This window comes from Sparus aurata, chromosome 4 (genome assembly GCF_900880675.1).
Source record: "Sparus aurata chromosome 4, fSpaAur1.1, whole genome shotgun sequence".
Classification (NCBI taxonomy): Eukaryota; Metazoa; Chordata; class Actinopteri; order Spariformes; family Sparidae; genus Sparus; species Sparus aurata.
The window spans coordinates 5,305,941-5,320,985 of NC_044190.1; the positions used below are offsets into that span (position 1 = coordinate 5,305,941).

The 15,045-nt window shown below is 39.6% G+C and overlaps 1 protein-coding gene and 1 long non-coding RNA gene across 2 annotated transcripts; both read right to left on the reverse strand.

The window, feature by feature from the left end:
* Positions 1-5,723: 5,723 nt before the first annotated feature.
* Positions 5,724-7,578, reverse strand: LOC115580834 (uncharacterized). Its single transcript, XR_003983934.1, has 3 exons — positions 7,468-7,578; positions 6,266-6,401; positions 5,724-5,840 (listed from the first exon to the last, which is right to left on the reverse strand). It is a non-coding gene; the product is annotated as an uncharacterized LOC115580834 (long non-coding RNA).
* Positions 7,579-8,798: 1,220 nt separating this feature from the next.
* Positions 8,799-14,902, reverse strand: LOC115580541 (uncharacterized). The gene is made up of 5 exons (XM_030415035.1): positions 14,711-14,902; positions 13,891-14,531; positions 12,797-12,956; positions 11,802-11,926; positions 8,799-9,840 (listed from the first exon to the last, which is right to left on the reverse strand). Exons 2-5 carry the CDS (start codon positions 14,368-14,370, stop codon positions 9,802-9,804), a joined length of 804 nt encoding a protein of 267 aa, XP_030270895.1. The 5' UTR covers positions 14,371-14,531; positions 14,711-14,902; the 3' UTR covers positions 8,799-9,801.
* Between the last annotated feature and the right edge of the window lie 143 nt (positions 14,903-15,045).

Consider the following 15,045-nt stretch of genomic DNA (forward strand, 5'->3'; position numbering starts at 1 on the left):
TATTGAGATTTATTGAATTTCTCAGTCAGATTCAGAGTATTTGATTCATTCTCACCGTAACATCTCTTCATACTCCATCGGCTGCTTTTTAACACAAATTTAAGCTAGCATTGCAGTTTGTCTTAAACCTTATATTCTATTTTTAATGCTTCATTCTCACAAAACTATTAGGAAGCTTCATTCTCTTCAGATGAGACTTTAAATGAATTAAAGCAACCAATTCAGTTTGGCCTTAGATTTTCAACCAATTCTACATTATTTTCAACCCAGGAACTCTGTTTAAATGTATTTACAAGTTCCCAATCATTGACACAAATCGAGATTTATTGAGTTTCTCAGTCTGATTCAGAGTCTTTGACTCATTTGTACTGTAAGATCTCTTCAAACTCTACATATTTTGATGTTTCATTCTCACCCAACTATTGCAAAGTTCATTCTCTTCAGACAAGACTTCAGATGAATTAAAGCTACCAATTCAGTTTGGCTTTAGTTTTTTTTTAACAAATTCTACATTATTCCACAGTTTTAAGATATTGGGGACATTATTCAAAGTTTTCAAAGCCAGCAATCCGCACTTGGCTTCAGCTGGTCAACAGGGAGCATTCACAACCGAGTTCTTCAGAACTTGCCTTTTCTAGTTATTACTATTATTATTATTATTATTATTATTGATAAACAGTAGCGTTCAATTTCGCTACGTGGACTTTTCAACATGTTATGGTTAGGCCATGTAGCCCCAGTTTTGATATGAAGCTAAACTGGAGGATGCTGGTGCATTGTTAGCTTCGGCGGCTAACACAGGGAAACCCAGTGTGTAGGTGCGGAAAGACCACTCACGAGAGGAAAATCGAGTTCGGCAACTTTACTCTAATATGCAGCAAAACACTTACATGTAGCGCCGCACGCTCTCACCCCAGAGCAGACCAGCCCCCACGAGCGAACATTACAACAACAGGTACTGAGAGTCCGGAACAAAAACACATCCGAGTGGAAACAACTGACGGCTACTGACCAGCACCCTCCAGTTCAGCTTCAAATCAAACCTGGGGCTACATGGCCTAACCATATTTAACATTACACACTAACTTTTTCCCTTATGTTCCTGTTTATTTTCCTTCTTATTTCTCTCTCTTCTTATTCTTCTTCTCTCACATAGCAAATAGTTGCTAATGGTACTAGCAGCAATTTCGGGCACTTGCAAACAAAATATTATTATCATATTAAAATAACATGGGTGTAAGTGCTGCAAACAGAGTTATGCATGCTGCTCACCTTCTCCATTCAGGCTGGAAGAGAAAAGGGAAAAGGCGCCTTCAGTTCAAAACAGTGGCAAATTCGGTTATGTCCTGTGACTTCCCAGGGCAATTTTCAATACAATATTTCACTGTGATAATGCTGTTGAATGCTGTGAAATCCTTGCATTTTTTTTTACTGTATTGCTGTGATATTACAGACCTTGTTGTGATGTAACAGGGTTTTTTTGATTGCAAGATTTTTACAGTAAAATAAGAGTTAAATGCTGTAAAATCCAAGGATACTGTAGTTTTTACAGCTATTCATTGGGATATTACAGGGGAACTTAATTAGAACAAGTTACTGTAAAATAATACTGTTAATTATTGTGAAATGCTGGTTATTTCTAAGTGTAGTGTAGATATAAAAGTCTCAATCAAAGGTAGCAAAATCACAATGGTTTTTATTCTTAGGTGATTAAACGCTAATGAAAACACAAGTATGAGTATTCAGTTTCTGCCAATAGAATCCAACTGAATCAGACCTCTGGGTTGTGACGTGATGTCCTTGTGTGATATAAACATCATTTTGAGTTTTTCTAGTTAAAAATAGTTTGCGTTACTATGTAGGAACACAAGCCCTTTTGTCTTCGTCACAAGGGTCTGCTTCCTTTCCCCGTCCTCTGACCTCTCACCTCTCAACCAAATGACAAGATGACCTATTATAAACTGTAACTTACAAACAAAAGCCTATCTGTTGGACTGAGTATTCGCTTCCCCCCCTCCAAAGAAGATAAACTCCTTTTTCCTCAGGTCAAATGAGGTCAAGCACGAGTCTTCACTCTCTCCACATTAGAAGAAGTTGGTTGGGGTAAAGATGACCCAGTCCCGCCCCTGACGGGTCAAACCGTTTTATGATCCTGTGTGTGACGTTCCAGTCCACACCAGTCTCCTTCCGAGTTCCTCTTTTTGTGTAATACTTTTGTTATTTACCAGTAAAATGTCTCTGAAATGTTTTGTTATGACAGAACTAGAAGGAATATGTATAAGTCTTGGTCCTACTGTGTATTGTATACTTTATTATTTTATGTTGTATACTTTATTGTTTTATGTCTTAATCAGGTTATAATTCTTTTGAATGATAAGTGAGCATAATCATGTTGCATCTTTTCACAAAGGCAAAAATTCTACTTTTAAGATGGTGAAGTTTTTGGGAAGTTAAAACACGATTTCGAAACATTAAAACAATCGTTTAGTTAAATTAAAGTTTTGTGAGTCTAAACTCAGATCACAGAAGGAGGGACCCGGTCAGCCCCCCCCCCCCCCCCCCGCCCCTTTTCAGTCTGCCTGCTGCAGGTCATAAAAATAGAGAGACAGGCTCTTCTCTCACTTCTGACACTTCACTTCTCTCCTCTCTGCTTCTCTCTCTTCTGTCTGCCTTCTGTCCTCTTCTCCTTCTTCTCTCTTGTCTTCTGCTCTTCTCTTCTCTTCACTTCTTTGCTTTTCATTTTTATTTTTAAAGTAACCTTTACTTTTATTTTTGCAACAAGCTCTAAGAAAAGTGAATTGAATCACTACTTTAAGTGTTTTACTTTTATTCAAGTTTTTATCAGAACAAAATTCTTTTCTTTTTGATTTTAGATTTTAATATAACATTAAAGTATCACCGCCTGATCAGGAGGAATTGAATTAGTTTAAGGATCAGAAATTAAGAACCACCACTTGAAACAACAAGGAAAAAGTGTTTTTCAAGACTGTGATTATTTGATGTAGAATGTTGCAGTCATTGTCTGCTTCAGAAGCCTTGCAAGGAGTCTCCAACAAAAAAGACTTTGTGTGCTCCCAGCGCTCCCAGTGCGGAAACCCTGCTGGGCCTTCGGACCAAGAGTTCCTCAACAGAGTACCGGCCTTCCCTCTGGCTATTGGATTGACGCGCCGTGCCGTATACCAACCCAGAACTCTCAAGTAAACCAAACTTCAGTACCCCCTGACTCCCAGACAAAACAGGCTGAACGTCTTCATGCAGCTGGATCTACACACGTGAGAATGAGTGGTGTCTAAAGTTCTGACTTCTGTCTAGGTTCTGACTTCTGTCTAAGTTCTGACTTCTATCTTATGAACTTCAGAGAATTGAGATTAGGGTCTCGTTAGTATTAAAAATTACTCCCGTAATATTTCATATATAAAAACTATGGCTGTCAAAGTTAACGCGTTAATAACTCGTTAACACAACATCCTCTTAACGCTGTTAATTTTTTAAACACGCAATTAACACTCAGTATTAAGAAAAAAATGTGCCAAAAAAATTGCGATTCATTTGCGATTGATTGCGAGTTAACTATGGACAAAATGCGATTAAAAAAATTAATTGTTTGACAGCCCTAATAAAAACCCAACCCTTTAACTTTACCATCTGCCGACAGTCACATAACTTTATTACTTTGCTTATTACTGTCTTTACCTTTTCTGTTATGTTGTTCGTCTAAAATTGTCATTTCATTTATTTTACCCCGATTATTTAGTCAACAAACATATATAATCTTTTGTCTTTGTCTGGAACTTAATTTTAATGTGGAGAACCGATGGATACGTGCAAAGAAGTCACTGCTTCAGAATATTGAGACTGAATAAATTGATTTTAAATTGAACAAACTGTTCAAGTCAAACCGGTACAGTTAGATGTTTGGAATAATTTCCTCCGGATTATTACAAGAACTAAACAACGGAGGTGGTGCCCCATCTACGAGTGTAAAATTAATCACCAGTGATTAATTACCCTTATTATCAAGCAGTGATAGTCTCCTACAACTGATTCAATGTTAATGAAAGCAATTCTGTAACCCCACCCGAATTTGTATTCCATAGAGACATACATTAGTGTGAATGCTGACTCAGCATTCATTAGTGTCAGTGTTCTTCTGGAAATAAATTTTCACTTGCAAAGGTATCGAACAGCCAGTCATCTTGACCATTTGTTCAGTTGTAGGCAGGAGGAGAGACAATAATGATTCTCCATATATTATATTGTCATATTGCAATAATCAATGAAATGTGGTCTCCATAAGATGTAATGTCAACACATTTGTTTCATTTAAAATGTCAATGTGCACTGTATAGACTGAGAGCTGCCAACAGGAAGTTTTCATGACATCTTAAGAGGAACATTTTAATACATGTGAACGTAATCTAAGACATTGTGTTACAGCTGGAACTCAAACACAAACACTTGGAGCATTACAGCTATAACTACTCTGAACTGTGAGCACAAGAAATAAACAGAAAGTTTTTTTAAAGAAAGGTTTCAATTACTTTGTAATGCTTTTGGCTTAATTGTGATTTTATAACGTTATTCATTCATTTGGGGCAGTGGTTTGGTCCTAATGGCCTCAGCCCGAGCTCTAAGAAGATGAGAAAAAAAAAACTTGAGTTGTTCATCTTCTCGCCTCTCACGCAACGCTTCCTTCCCTTTTATCCTTTCAAGCACAATCTTCTTGTCTTGAATCCCAAGCCTGCATTTTCTTGGCATTGTTCTCACACTCCTGGAAGTGCTGAATGCGCTTTTCTGTTTCAAATATTTTTATTAATTTAAAAAAAACAAAACAGAGGTCCAATACAGAAAAATGCACAGTTCAATATTTGAGACACGACCCCCTCTGAATTATTATTATTTTTTTTTAAGTAAAAAGTACAGAACTGCTAATGCTAAGATTGGTGTAATATGATCAAATTTTGAAGGGAACAATACAACAGACAGAGGGAGACAGAGAGGAGAACGTGGGAGAAACTTAAAGGACAAGAGACACAGTGGGGCATGGAAACTCAAAACAAAGACACGATACAAAGACAGGAGCCCAGCCAGCACACTCACGTGGGGCCCAGATGGGCTCCACCAGGGCTGATATGTGGGGCCCAGCCTGGCTGCCCAATTGGGGCCCAGCTAAATTTGTCCTCAGTTTACATGGAGGCCCCTCATGTGTCAGCCCTGATGGGCTGATGATGGGCCCTTGCTGGGCTTCATACGGGTTCCACATGGGCATCACCAGGTTTTCCCCATGTGGGTCCCACAGATTTTCCCTTAAATGGGCTGATGATGGGCCCTTATTGAGCTTCATATAGGTCCCATGTGGGCAAAAACAGTTTAACCCATGCCATATTTTTCATGGCTTGGTGATAGGGCCTAACTCAGTTTATATATATATATATATATATACATATATGTATATGTATATATATACATACATACATACATACATACATATAATAACATAACATTTAGTTTAGTAAAGAAAGGTGTGTAAAAGTAAAACTAAACTGTTTTTATATATACAATGAACATAGACAGTTGATGCTTCTTTTCAATACAGTAGCATTGGTAATGACATTGGTATTGAATAGGGGTGATGATACATTAGGAAGTCTAACTGAAGAGTAAAACAATGATTAGAAGACTATAAAGCTAATATAGCGAAAAAAGGAGAGAGGCCAAACAAATTTCTAAAGAAAACAGTTTATTCAACAACAAATATAGAAAAAACAGTGTAATGTGTGTATGTGTGCTATGTAATGATGATGGTCCTTTACTCCTGTGTCCTCCCTGTTCCAACGGCCCTTTGAAAAGAAAAAAAAGATGAAGATGGACCTTACCTCGTTTAATAGTGCTTTGAGATAGCTGATTACTGTGATCTATGATGTATCTCAAGGGTGCTCCAAATTGAATTTAAGACTTGTATAGACCCTATACAGCCTATATACTGTAGCAATATGAATCTATCACAGCTAAATTGTCATGAAATTTAAACCACAAATTGGCAAAACAACGGATCATTCTTGTAGCAAACATCATTCCAACTATAAATATAAAATATATTTTATTTTTTATATTTTAAACCTTTAAGTGCCGTATTTGTTTTGATGCCAAAATTCACACTGTGATTATGAACACAACAAGCACTATAAAAAAATAAAAAGTAGAGTGTAGACAAAGCACTGAGCACTGTCTCTGTCATTCATATCTTGAATATTTTGTGACTTACAGGTTTTGCTCTCCTCCATGTGCTCTCATGGCACGGTTTCCTCCCCTGTCCCTGGCACCAATCAGCCATTTTGACACTGCCTTTTCCGCATCCTTTCTTGTTATGTCTTTGGTGAGGGAATTTATTTTCAAACTCCCTGTAAGTGACATCCAGAAAAAGCAGAGAGGGAGAGGTGGAGCATCAATCACAAAGTGTATTATTTAGATGTTACATATGGTGAAATAAATATCTAAAATAATGTTTGTCATTTCTCTGTCATGGTATATAGCATAGGTCTACACCTACTAATAAGCCAGATGAATATCCGACTGGCCCTCTCTCTCCCATGCACTCTGCACAACACAACATTTTTTATTTATTTAACACCTGATTCTATTTTGAATATGAGGATCAGCTTAACATTTTGTATAATTGACTTAAATAGAAGATTGCATTAAAAAGTTGTGTTGAAAAATTAAAATTGTGATAAGATGAACTAAATAAATAAATAATAAACAATACACAAAATACATAAATAAATACAACAAAACTGCAACATTCATTCATTCTTTCGTTATTCTGTTTAAAAACCAAAATCAGTAGAACAAGCAAATGGGTTTCTCCGTCTTGAAACCATAACGTAAAACCGAAAATGAAAAAATGAGAGACAGCAACCACGTAAATATGGAAGCGTGTCTGCACCTTCATTCAAATGGTAATTCATTTTGCAAAATGGTTTCAAGACGTGGAAATGGACCCATTTGCTTGTTTTCCTAATAATCACAGATTGCCAACTTGCGAGCGGCCTAGCGGAAACGGAAACACCGTTCGCGGGTAACAAAGACTTTAGCCAATCAAAGACTTGCTGGTAGACATTGGGATTATGGGTAATGTAGTACTTCTTTGTGACTACGTGAAAATGGGTAAAACATTTGGATAAAAAACCTCCGAAAAAAACGATACGAGCGTCGAGCGTCTGACGGTTGCGTAGTTCTAACATAATTAGTGAGTCTACATTGGCAAATTAGGACATTACATGTTAAACTCATTTACGTTTTTGCTAGCTAACGTTCTTGCTAGCTAACAGACGTTTAGCCACCAGTGGCTAAACGTCTGTTAGCTAGTGAGAACGTTGCTAAAGGGGAAAAAATAGTTGAACAAACTTTTAGGTTTACACAGTGCTTTTTTCAGTTCTATTGTGTTGTTTGTTAGTCAGGACTTACCTTCGACACTGTTTGGCCCAAATCAAAACTTGTCTTCTTCAAACTGGTGATCCTGAATGAATGAGTGTAGCGAGATTACTTCTCATCTCCATGACAATCCCCGCCACACACGCGCACAGTTTATAAAAAAAACTGCACTGGCTAAAAGAGCAGATAGGATATCTATGGCTGTGGTTGAGTTTATTCATGTTTTTCTTTTTTTCTTCTTTTTACCTCACATTATAGTGGTTGAAATACCAAAACATTTTGTTGACACCTTTAGTGTCAATAATATAACAATATTATAACAATTACATTTTTGGCCCAGTTGGGACCCATCTAGTTCCCATATGTGCTGGCCAACTGGGATGCCCATCTCGCACCCATGTATATTCTTCTGGGATGCCCAAGTGGGGCCCAACACCAACCCACTTCAAAGCCCACACAGCCCATGCCCAGTTAAAGCCCATGTAACCATGTAAGTAAATCTCATGTGGGCCCCACTTGGACGTGTTGGCTGGGAGAATATAAGACAAAAAAACATAATCTGAACGTAACACAAAGACATGACTCTAGAGTCATGACAGGTTCAGGTTGTATCTGTACATTAAATATTTTTGAGAATAAACTGAAAATGTCAACCCAGAAGCCATGCAATTTGGCACACATGGCAATACTGTGCAGCAGATCAGCTTCTGTAGACTCATATTTATCACATAGCGGTGAAATATCAGGAAAAATGCTGTGTACCTTCACTTTTGTATAATGGATTCTATGTAGGACTTTGAATTGTATTTAGCGATGTCTAGCATTTAAAGAGCAGGTACAGAAATACAGTACAGTTCTAAAATGGAGTCCCAGGTGTTATTAGTAATTTGTAGTCCTAATTCCTACAAATTAAGATGTAATCTTAGTCATACTAGGGTGACAAAGACCTTGCAGCCTGTCGTACAGGATGGATATTACAGCAAATGGATCTGGGCCAGATCTGCGCTGGATGTAGTCCAACATCCGGTTCTAATCCTGAAAATGGATCCGCTCCAGATAACTTTTGCCCCCTGGCCCAGATCCAGCACGGATCCACTTTAGAGTTCTGGAACAGATCCGGACCAGATCTGAACTGGATCCGCAAAAGACCAACCGTTTACATCCGGACCACATCTGTCCCAGATCTGGGACAGATGTGGTCCGGATCCAGGACAGATGTGGTCCACATTTGAACAAAAGCTCTTATAAGATTAAAAAGAACTCAATTTGCCAATAAAACAAATTTAAGTGTGAAATATTATCACACCAATGTGTTTTAATGGCTAATCAAGTTTTGTCTATGACTGATAAAACAATCACAATGCTTTGCTTTCAACAAAGTGCTCTTTATTAAAACTGCACACATTTACATTAACCTGATCAACAAGCTTAACAAGGGTCCATGGCCTCCACATTGGCACATCTTACAAAATGACAGTCTCTTTAGCAACGGTAAGTGTTATGAGTGCATAATTGTCGGCTCATATTACTTTCTAGTTATGCATTATCATACTAAAACAGGAAGGTTTCATGCACACTGTCTGGCTGGCATTAAAAAGGTCAACTTTATAACATTTTGGACAAAATGTTAAACTTTTTAATGCCAGCCAGACAGTGTGCAGGAAACCTTCCTTTTTTAGTATGCCTATGTCAATCTTTTTTTTTTTAATTTCACTGTTTTGCTACAAACCATTGCTTTCTGTACATTTAAAATCATGTTTTGATGTGACAAAAGTGTGTCATTCTAGAAAAATAAAGGTTCAAGGGAATTATTTTGCTTTTGCCACTGACTGTTTTATGGTCCCCACACTTACCGCTTAAGCATTCTACTGACATACTGCCCAGCCCAAACATCCCTAGGCATTGTGCACAAAAATATGTAAACAGAATGAATAAGAATTGCTGATAAAGAATTTAAAACATGTAAAACATACAACTTTAAGGCAATCTGAACCCAACAAATGTAATCTGGCCTTAAATAGTTAAATAAAGTTCACTGAATTTTCTGCAACCAGAAAGTGAACAGTCCTTGAATAGAGCACACAAGAAAGGCACATGGCATTTTGTTTTGAACTTGAACAATTTTTCCATCCAAATGTTGTACAAGGGAATACATTTTGATTATAAACATGAGAAAAAGGCAGAAACCCTTTAACCTGAAAACAGGGCAAGCTCATCTAGGAGGAACAGTCTCTTAAGGCCCCATTTGTACTAGCATTAAGTATGCATATAGATGGGTGAGGCGTGCATTGCATTCCTTGATAACCAGGCCTTTGCTGGCCATATGTGTGTGGGTTGTAGAGAGGGGTAGCAGTTAGGGGAGAGACATCACTGGTCATCCTCAGCCTCTTGTTCGGAGCCTTGGACCTGGAAAAGAAAAATCTTGTCACTTTTCTAAACTCAACTGTTTCAAAAACACTTGTTTTCCAGTTTCCATGGATTGTGCTGAAATAATTTTATACCCTTAATCCTTCCCTGCGTGTTTGATGTAAATGGTAAAATTTTATGGCAGTGAATTACTGATTACTATATGCAGTAAATGGTACTGTATGAAAGCTGATCATAAGACAATAATCCATAGTTGGACCTGAAGGTGTTAGGTGTGTGGGGCTGTAATGCTGTAAGACTGTAAGGTGCTATTGGGGTTTGTTTTTTTTTTAACATACAGTGTGGCAACCTCAGATATTTTTGGGTGCCAAAGTGGCCAACTTGAGGACTACAGGTCCCTTGTGATGTGCACCAACAGACTGTACATAAGCAGACATCATGGTAGAAAACAGGACTGCAACTAACGACCATTTTGATAGTCGATTAGTCACTGAGTATTGGAACGATTAGTTGACTAATCAGATGATGAATCACACAGGGGTGTAATTTTCACTAAACCCACGATTCGGTTTGAACTTTAGTTTTTGACGAACGGTTTGGTACAAACCTGTTTTTTTAAAACATGGGCCTACTGAAAAACCTTTTGGAAAACTTCCAGAAAGAAAATGGATTTATTTAATGATTGTTGCACTGCAATATCAAGAACATGAACATTACTCAAGTTATATTACCTTAACCAGTATAACACTTCTCTTTAGAAAAGTCCACAATACAAAAAAATAAAAAAAACACTTATATAAAATAAACATTTGTCTTAGGACAAGTCTACATTGTCTAGGCTAAATAAATAAAATAAAAAACCTATTACACCAGTCTGAGGTAGGCTATAACAAAAAATAAGTAAATAAGTTCAAAAGAGTAATAGGCTACATTTGCATCACAAAACTGTTGTCCACAAAAAAGTCAGACCTCACAAGCGCTAGGCGCCATTTTCTCTCCCTTCTAATCACTGTACACTGCAGCCTGTCGACAGCTGTGCACGTTTCGGTCACCTGTATTACCGTGTTTACTGCTCGGATAGTTAACGTAAACATGTCTGACTATGACACAAGTGATGATGATGATGATCCCTTTTAGCACAGAGCCAAGGGGATACCTTTATGACCCTGAATATCAAGATGCCGAACTTTGTCAGCTGGAGTTACAACGGGCAGAGGGAGAGAGGAGGGACAGGGAAGTGACAAGCTGAAGTAGGACCCACCGCTGTAGCTGCGAGAGATCAGTAGGCTAATGCAGCGCAGTCCGTGATGAAAGATCAGACCAACAAACGTACAGACAGCGATTGAGAGGACGATTTGTTTTTCTTGCCGTATAAATACACATAGCAAGGCTACACACCAGCCACGTCCACTGAGCTCTGGCTCCGCTGACCAGTGTTCAGATAGCAGTTAGATCTTCACATGTAGCTGAACTCTTTTTATACAAAGCGCAGCAAAACACAAGGCTAAGAGAGAGAACTAGCAGAGGCTCCTCTGACAGCTGCAGTTGAGACGCAGGTGAGCTACAAGTGAGCTGGCTGGAGAGCGTAGCGGCCAGAGTGCCATCCTTGCAAGTGATGCACGTCTATCTATGTGTATGTTTGTCGGTCTGATCTTCCATCACGGACTGCGCTGCATGATTGATCACCTAGTCACGGTCTCTCACAGCTGTGGGTCCAACTTCAGCTTGTCACTTCTGTCCCTCCTCTCTCTTTCTTTCCCTGCCCAGTCTGTTCAGCATCTGTATGTGTGCAGTAGGGGTGGGGATGAACCGAAGTTCGGGAAGATAGAGTGAGTTTCAGAACCGAAGTCCTTTGAACCGAGGTTTTAAAAGAAAAAAAAAAAGACTCAAAACTATTAGTCGATTATCAGAATAGTTGGCAATTAATTCAATAGTCGATTAATGGTTGCAGCCCTAGTAGAAAATACTCATTTAAACATCAGCTGCTTCCAGTGTGTTACCTGTGCTCGACTCTGGCGATTTCCCCTGCGGTTGATGTCCGAGCCCAAATGGAACCACTTCATGATGTGTTTGTCGATGTCAATGTCTGTGGCTTGCTTTGACACATGGTTTTTGCGTACAGCACCTGTATACAAACATACAAAGCAACAGTACTTACTGGTACTGCTTCTTGCAAGGTAGGTACCCAGCAAATACTGGCTAAGTATTATAAAGTGCTACCAAATTGTTCTGTCTGTAAGGTGTGGTTCACATGGGGGGGAGGGGCACATAAGCACAAGAAAGTTGCATTTGGCGGATGTCTTCCACCTGCTGAATGAACATTATAGTCTTACACATTAATTTCCTATGGCGGCCACTTTCCACCTAGAACCCTAGAGGCGTGAACAAGTTGAACATGCCAGGTCGCTACCAGAGCTAAATTTTAAAAATAAAGCGCTCGTCGCTGTGGATCTGAGATCAGCGGAGTTTCCTCTACTACAGCAGCTGACATGTGGTCAAGACGTACAGACCTGTCACTGTCTCACCGTGCATTTCATTAAACTTCAACCTCTAAGCTGTCTGTCCTCAGACTGTCCTGACCCTGAACATCACACAGGGACAACATGGAGTTGCCTGTGTGATTTTTTACTGAGTTTTATTGTTGTTTACATCAGGCTGTTTACAAATCAGTTTATGCTACTGTGATTTAAGTAGTTAAATACAGTGGCAGGAAAGACCATTTCATCTGTATGTATCAAATATTGTGTTGGTCAAGAACAAGTTACTGCTTGTGTTTGTTGTTAAAGTCTAACAGTTAATGAATTTATCGGTAATTTGCATACCTACTTACGACATGTCAGTTCAATAGTGGAGGTCAGTATACATGATTGAGGACACATTTATGAATGAAAATATAGATTTTTGATAATAAACAACTGAGAAAATCACACATTGTACCTTTAAATGAACAGGATATTCTATTATAAATTGAGGTTTAGGTGAGTTTCATACTTACGGCGGATCATTGTTGTTGCTTCCATCTGCTTAAATGAAAGCTTGCCTGTTGTTCCCTTCCAACAAATTTTGAGGGTCAAATGTTTAGAATAGATGTGTGAAAGAATGTTCCAGGTAAGCCACTTTGTGTCCTTTCCCCCAATGCAGGCCAAAGAAGCAATCTGAAAAAATAGACAAAACATAATTACAAAAACTACTTTAAACACAAAGTGCTTTAGAAGAGGTGAAATAAACATTGCAAATTGGAATTATACAGCAAGTAGTTTTGACCAAGCAATCTGATTGGTCAACAAGACATTTTGACCGTGCTCAAATCAGCATGACTGACTCATTACTCAAAATATTACTCCGCCAAGTCTGTGGCAATAGTGTATCCATCTCCATGGCAACATAGTAACTGTCAGAGCTGGGGCAAAAAAAAAAAATAAAGTACAGCTTGAAATTCAAACTTTCTGCCGAAAAATATGCAGAGGAAGAGTCGGGAGAAGCAGCCGCTAGATGTTTCTCTGTCGACCCCAAGAAGAGTGAGAGATTGGTGATAAAATAAAAACGTAGCGGTCCGAGGAGGACAGCAACAGGTCCAGGCTGTCTGCTGGAGGGAGGAAGAAGGCTAGTGAGGAGCCTGAGATACACATACTGACGTGACTGATTTTGTTTCAGTTATTAGTCAGACCCCATGTGTGTCCAAGGAAACGCGATGCACTCGCAAAAACCTTAAAAATTTGAGAACAAATTGTCCATCAACATGGATATATTTTTGATAATACATTTTATGTTGGTATTAGTTGTATAATTGCAATATTACCCTTCCGATGACCGCATCACTGTCTTGCTCAAATGACGTTAAAGCACACCCTCTCGGGTAATATTGCTTAATTCAAAACTGACTCTGGAATATCTGGAGGATCTCAGGCTATAGGTGTGGTCACAGTGGTAGAAGAGATCAGACATGTAGGTTTATGCAAAACGGCGTTGACTGATGAGATGAGCGTGATGATAACCAATGAGATTCCCTTGCGTGCGACGAAGACAGGCGGGGAGATGACTGGGGGCTCGGAGATGACCAATAATGAGCTGCGTGTGATGAAGACCCACTTGGAGATAGCTGTGGGCATGGAGATGGCCAACGTTGAGGTGCATGTGAGGAAGACCCACGGGGAGATGGCCGATGTTGAGGTGCATGTGAGGAAGACCCACGGGGAGATGGCCGATGTTGAGGTGCATGTGACGAAGACCCACGGGGAGATGGCCGATGTTGAGGTGCATGTGACGAAGACCCACGGGGAGATGGCCGATGTTGAGATGCATGTGACGAAGACCCACGGGGAGATGGCCGATGTTGAGATGCATGTGACGAAGACCCACGGGGAGATGGCCGATGTTGAGGTGCATGTGACGAAGACCCACGGGGAGATGGCCGATGTTGAGGTGCATGTGACGAAGACCCACGGGGAGATGGCCGATGTTGAGATGCATGTGACGAAGACCCACGGGGAGATGGCCGATGTTGAGATGCATGTGACGAAGACCCACGGGGAGATGGCCGACGTTGAGCTGCGTGCGACGAAGACCCATGGGGAGATGTTCGACGTAGAGCTGCGTGCGATGAAGACAGACTAGGAGATGGCTGTGTGCTTGGTGATGACCAATGTAGAGGCAGCTTTTGGTGTGGCATTGAATAGCGAGATACTGCTGAGCTTGATGCAGATCGATGAGGTGTCGCTGGGCTCCGGCCTCTATATACAGGGGTTCAATCAAAGAGGTATGAAGAAAGAGGGGGTTAGAAGAGCATTTGACCCAAAAATATTAATACAAAAACTAGAAAAAAAAGCAGCACAGTTGTACACCTCTTTCAAACAATTTCAAAGGAATTAATGTAGGAATTTAAGTGTGTTTTTGGTGAAATTTCATTTGCCTTGGTGATAATGGCTGATGGGTTGACACTGGAGATGCCACAGGTGGAGGTGATGATGACGACCGGTGAGGAGGTGGGACTGGTGGTGGTGACGACGACCGGTGAGGAGGTGGGACTGGTGGTGGTGACGACGACCGGTGAGGAGGTGGGACTGGTGGTGCAGTCTGTGGTGATGATTTGTGTGGCTTAGATTTTAAAGATGGCTGAGCCTCTTCGTTATCACTGTCTGACTTGAAGTGCTTGCTGTTTTCAAAAGAAAAATCTGCATTAATTCCATAATACAATAAAATAATAAAACCCACACACTGTTGTGAAACTCCCATTCTTTTAGTGCA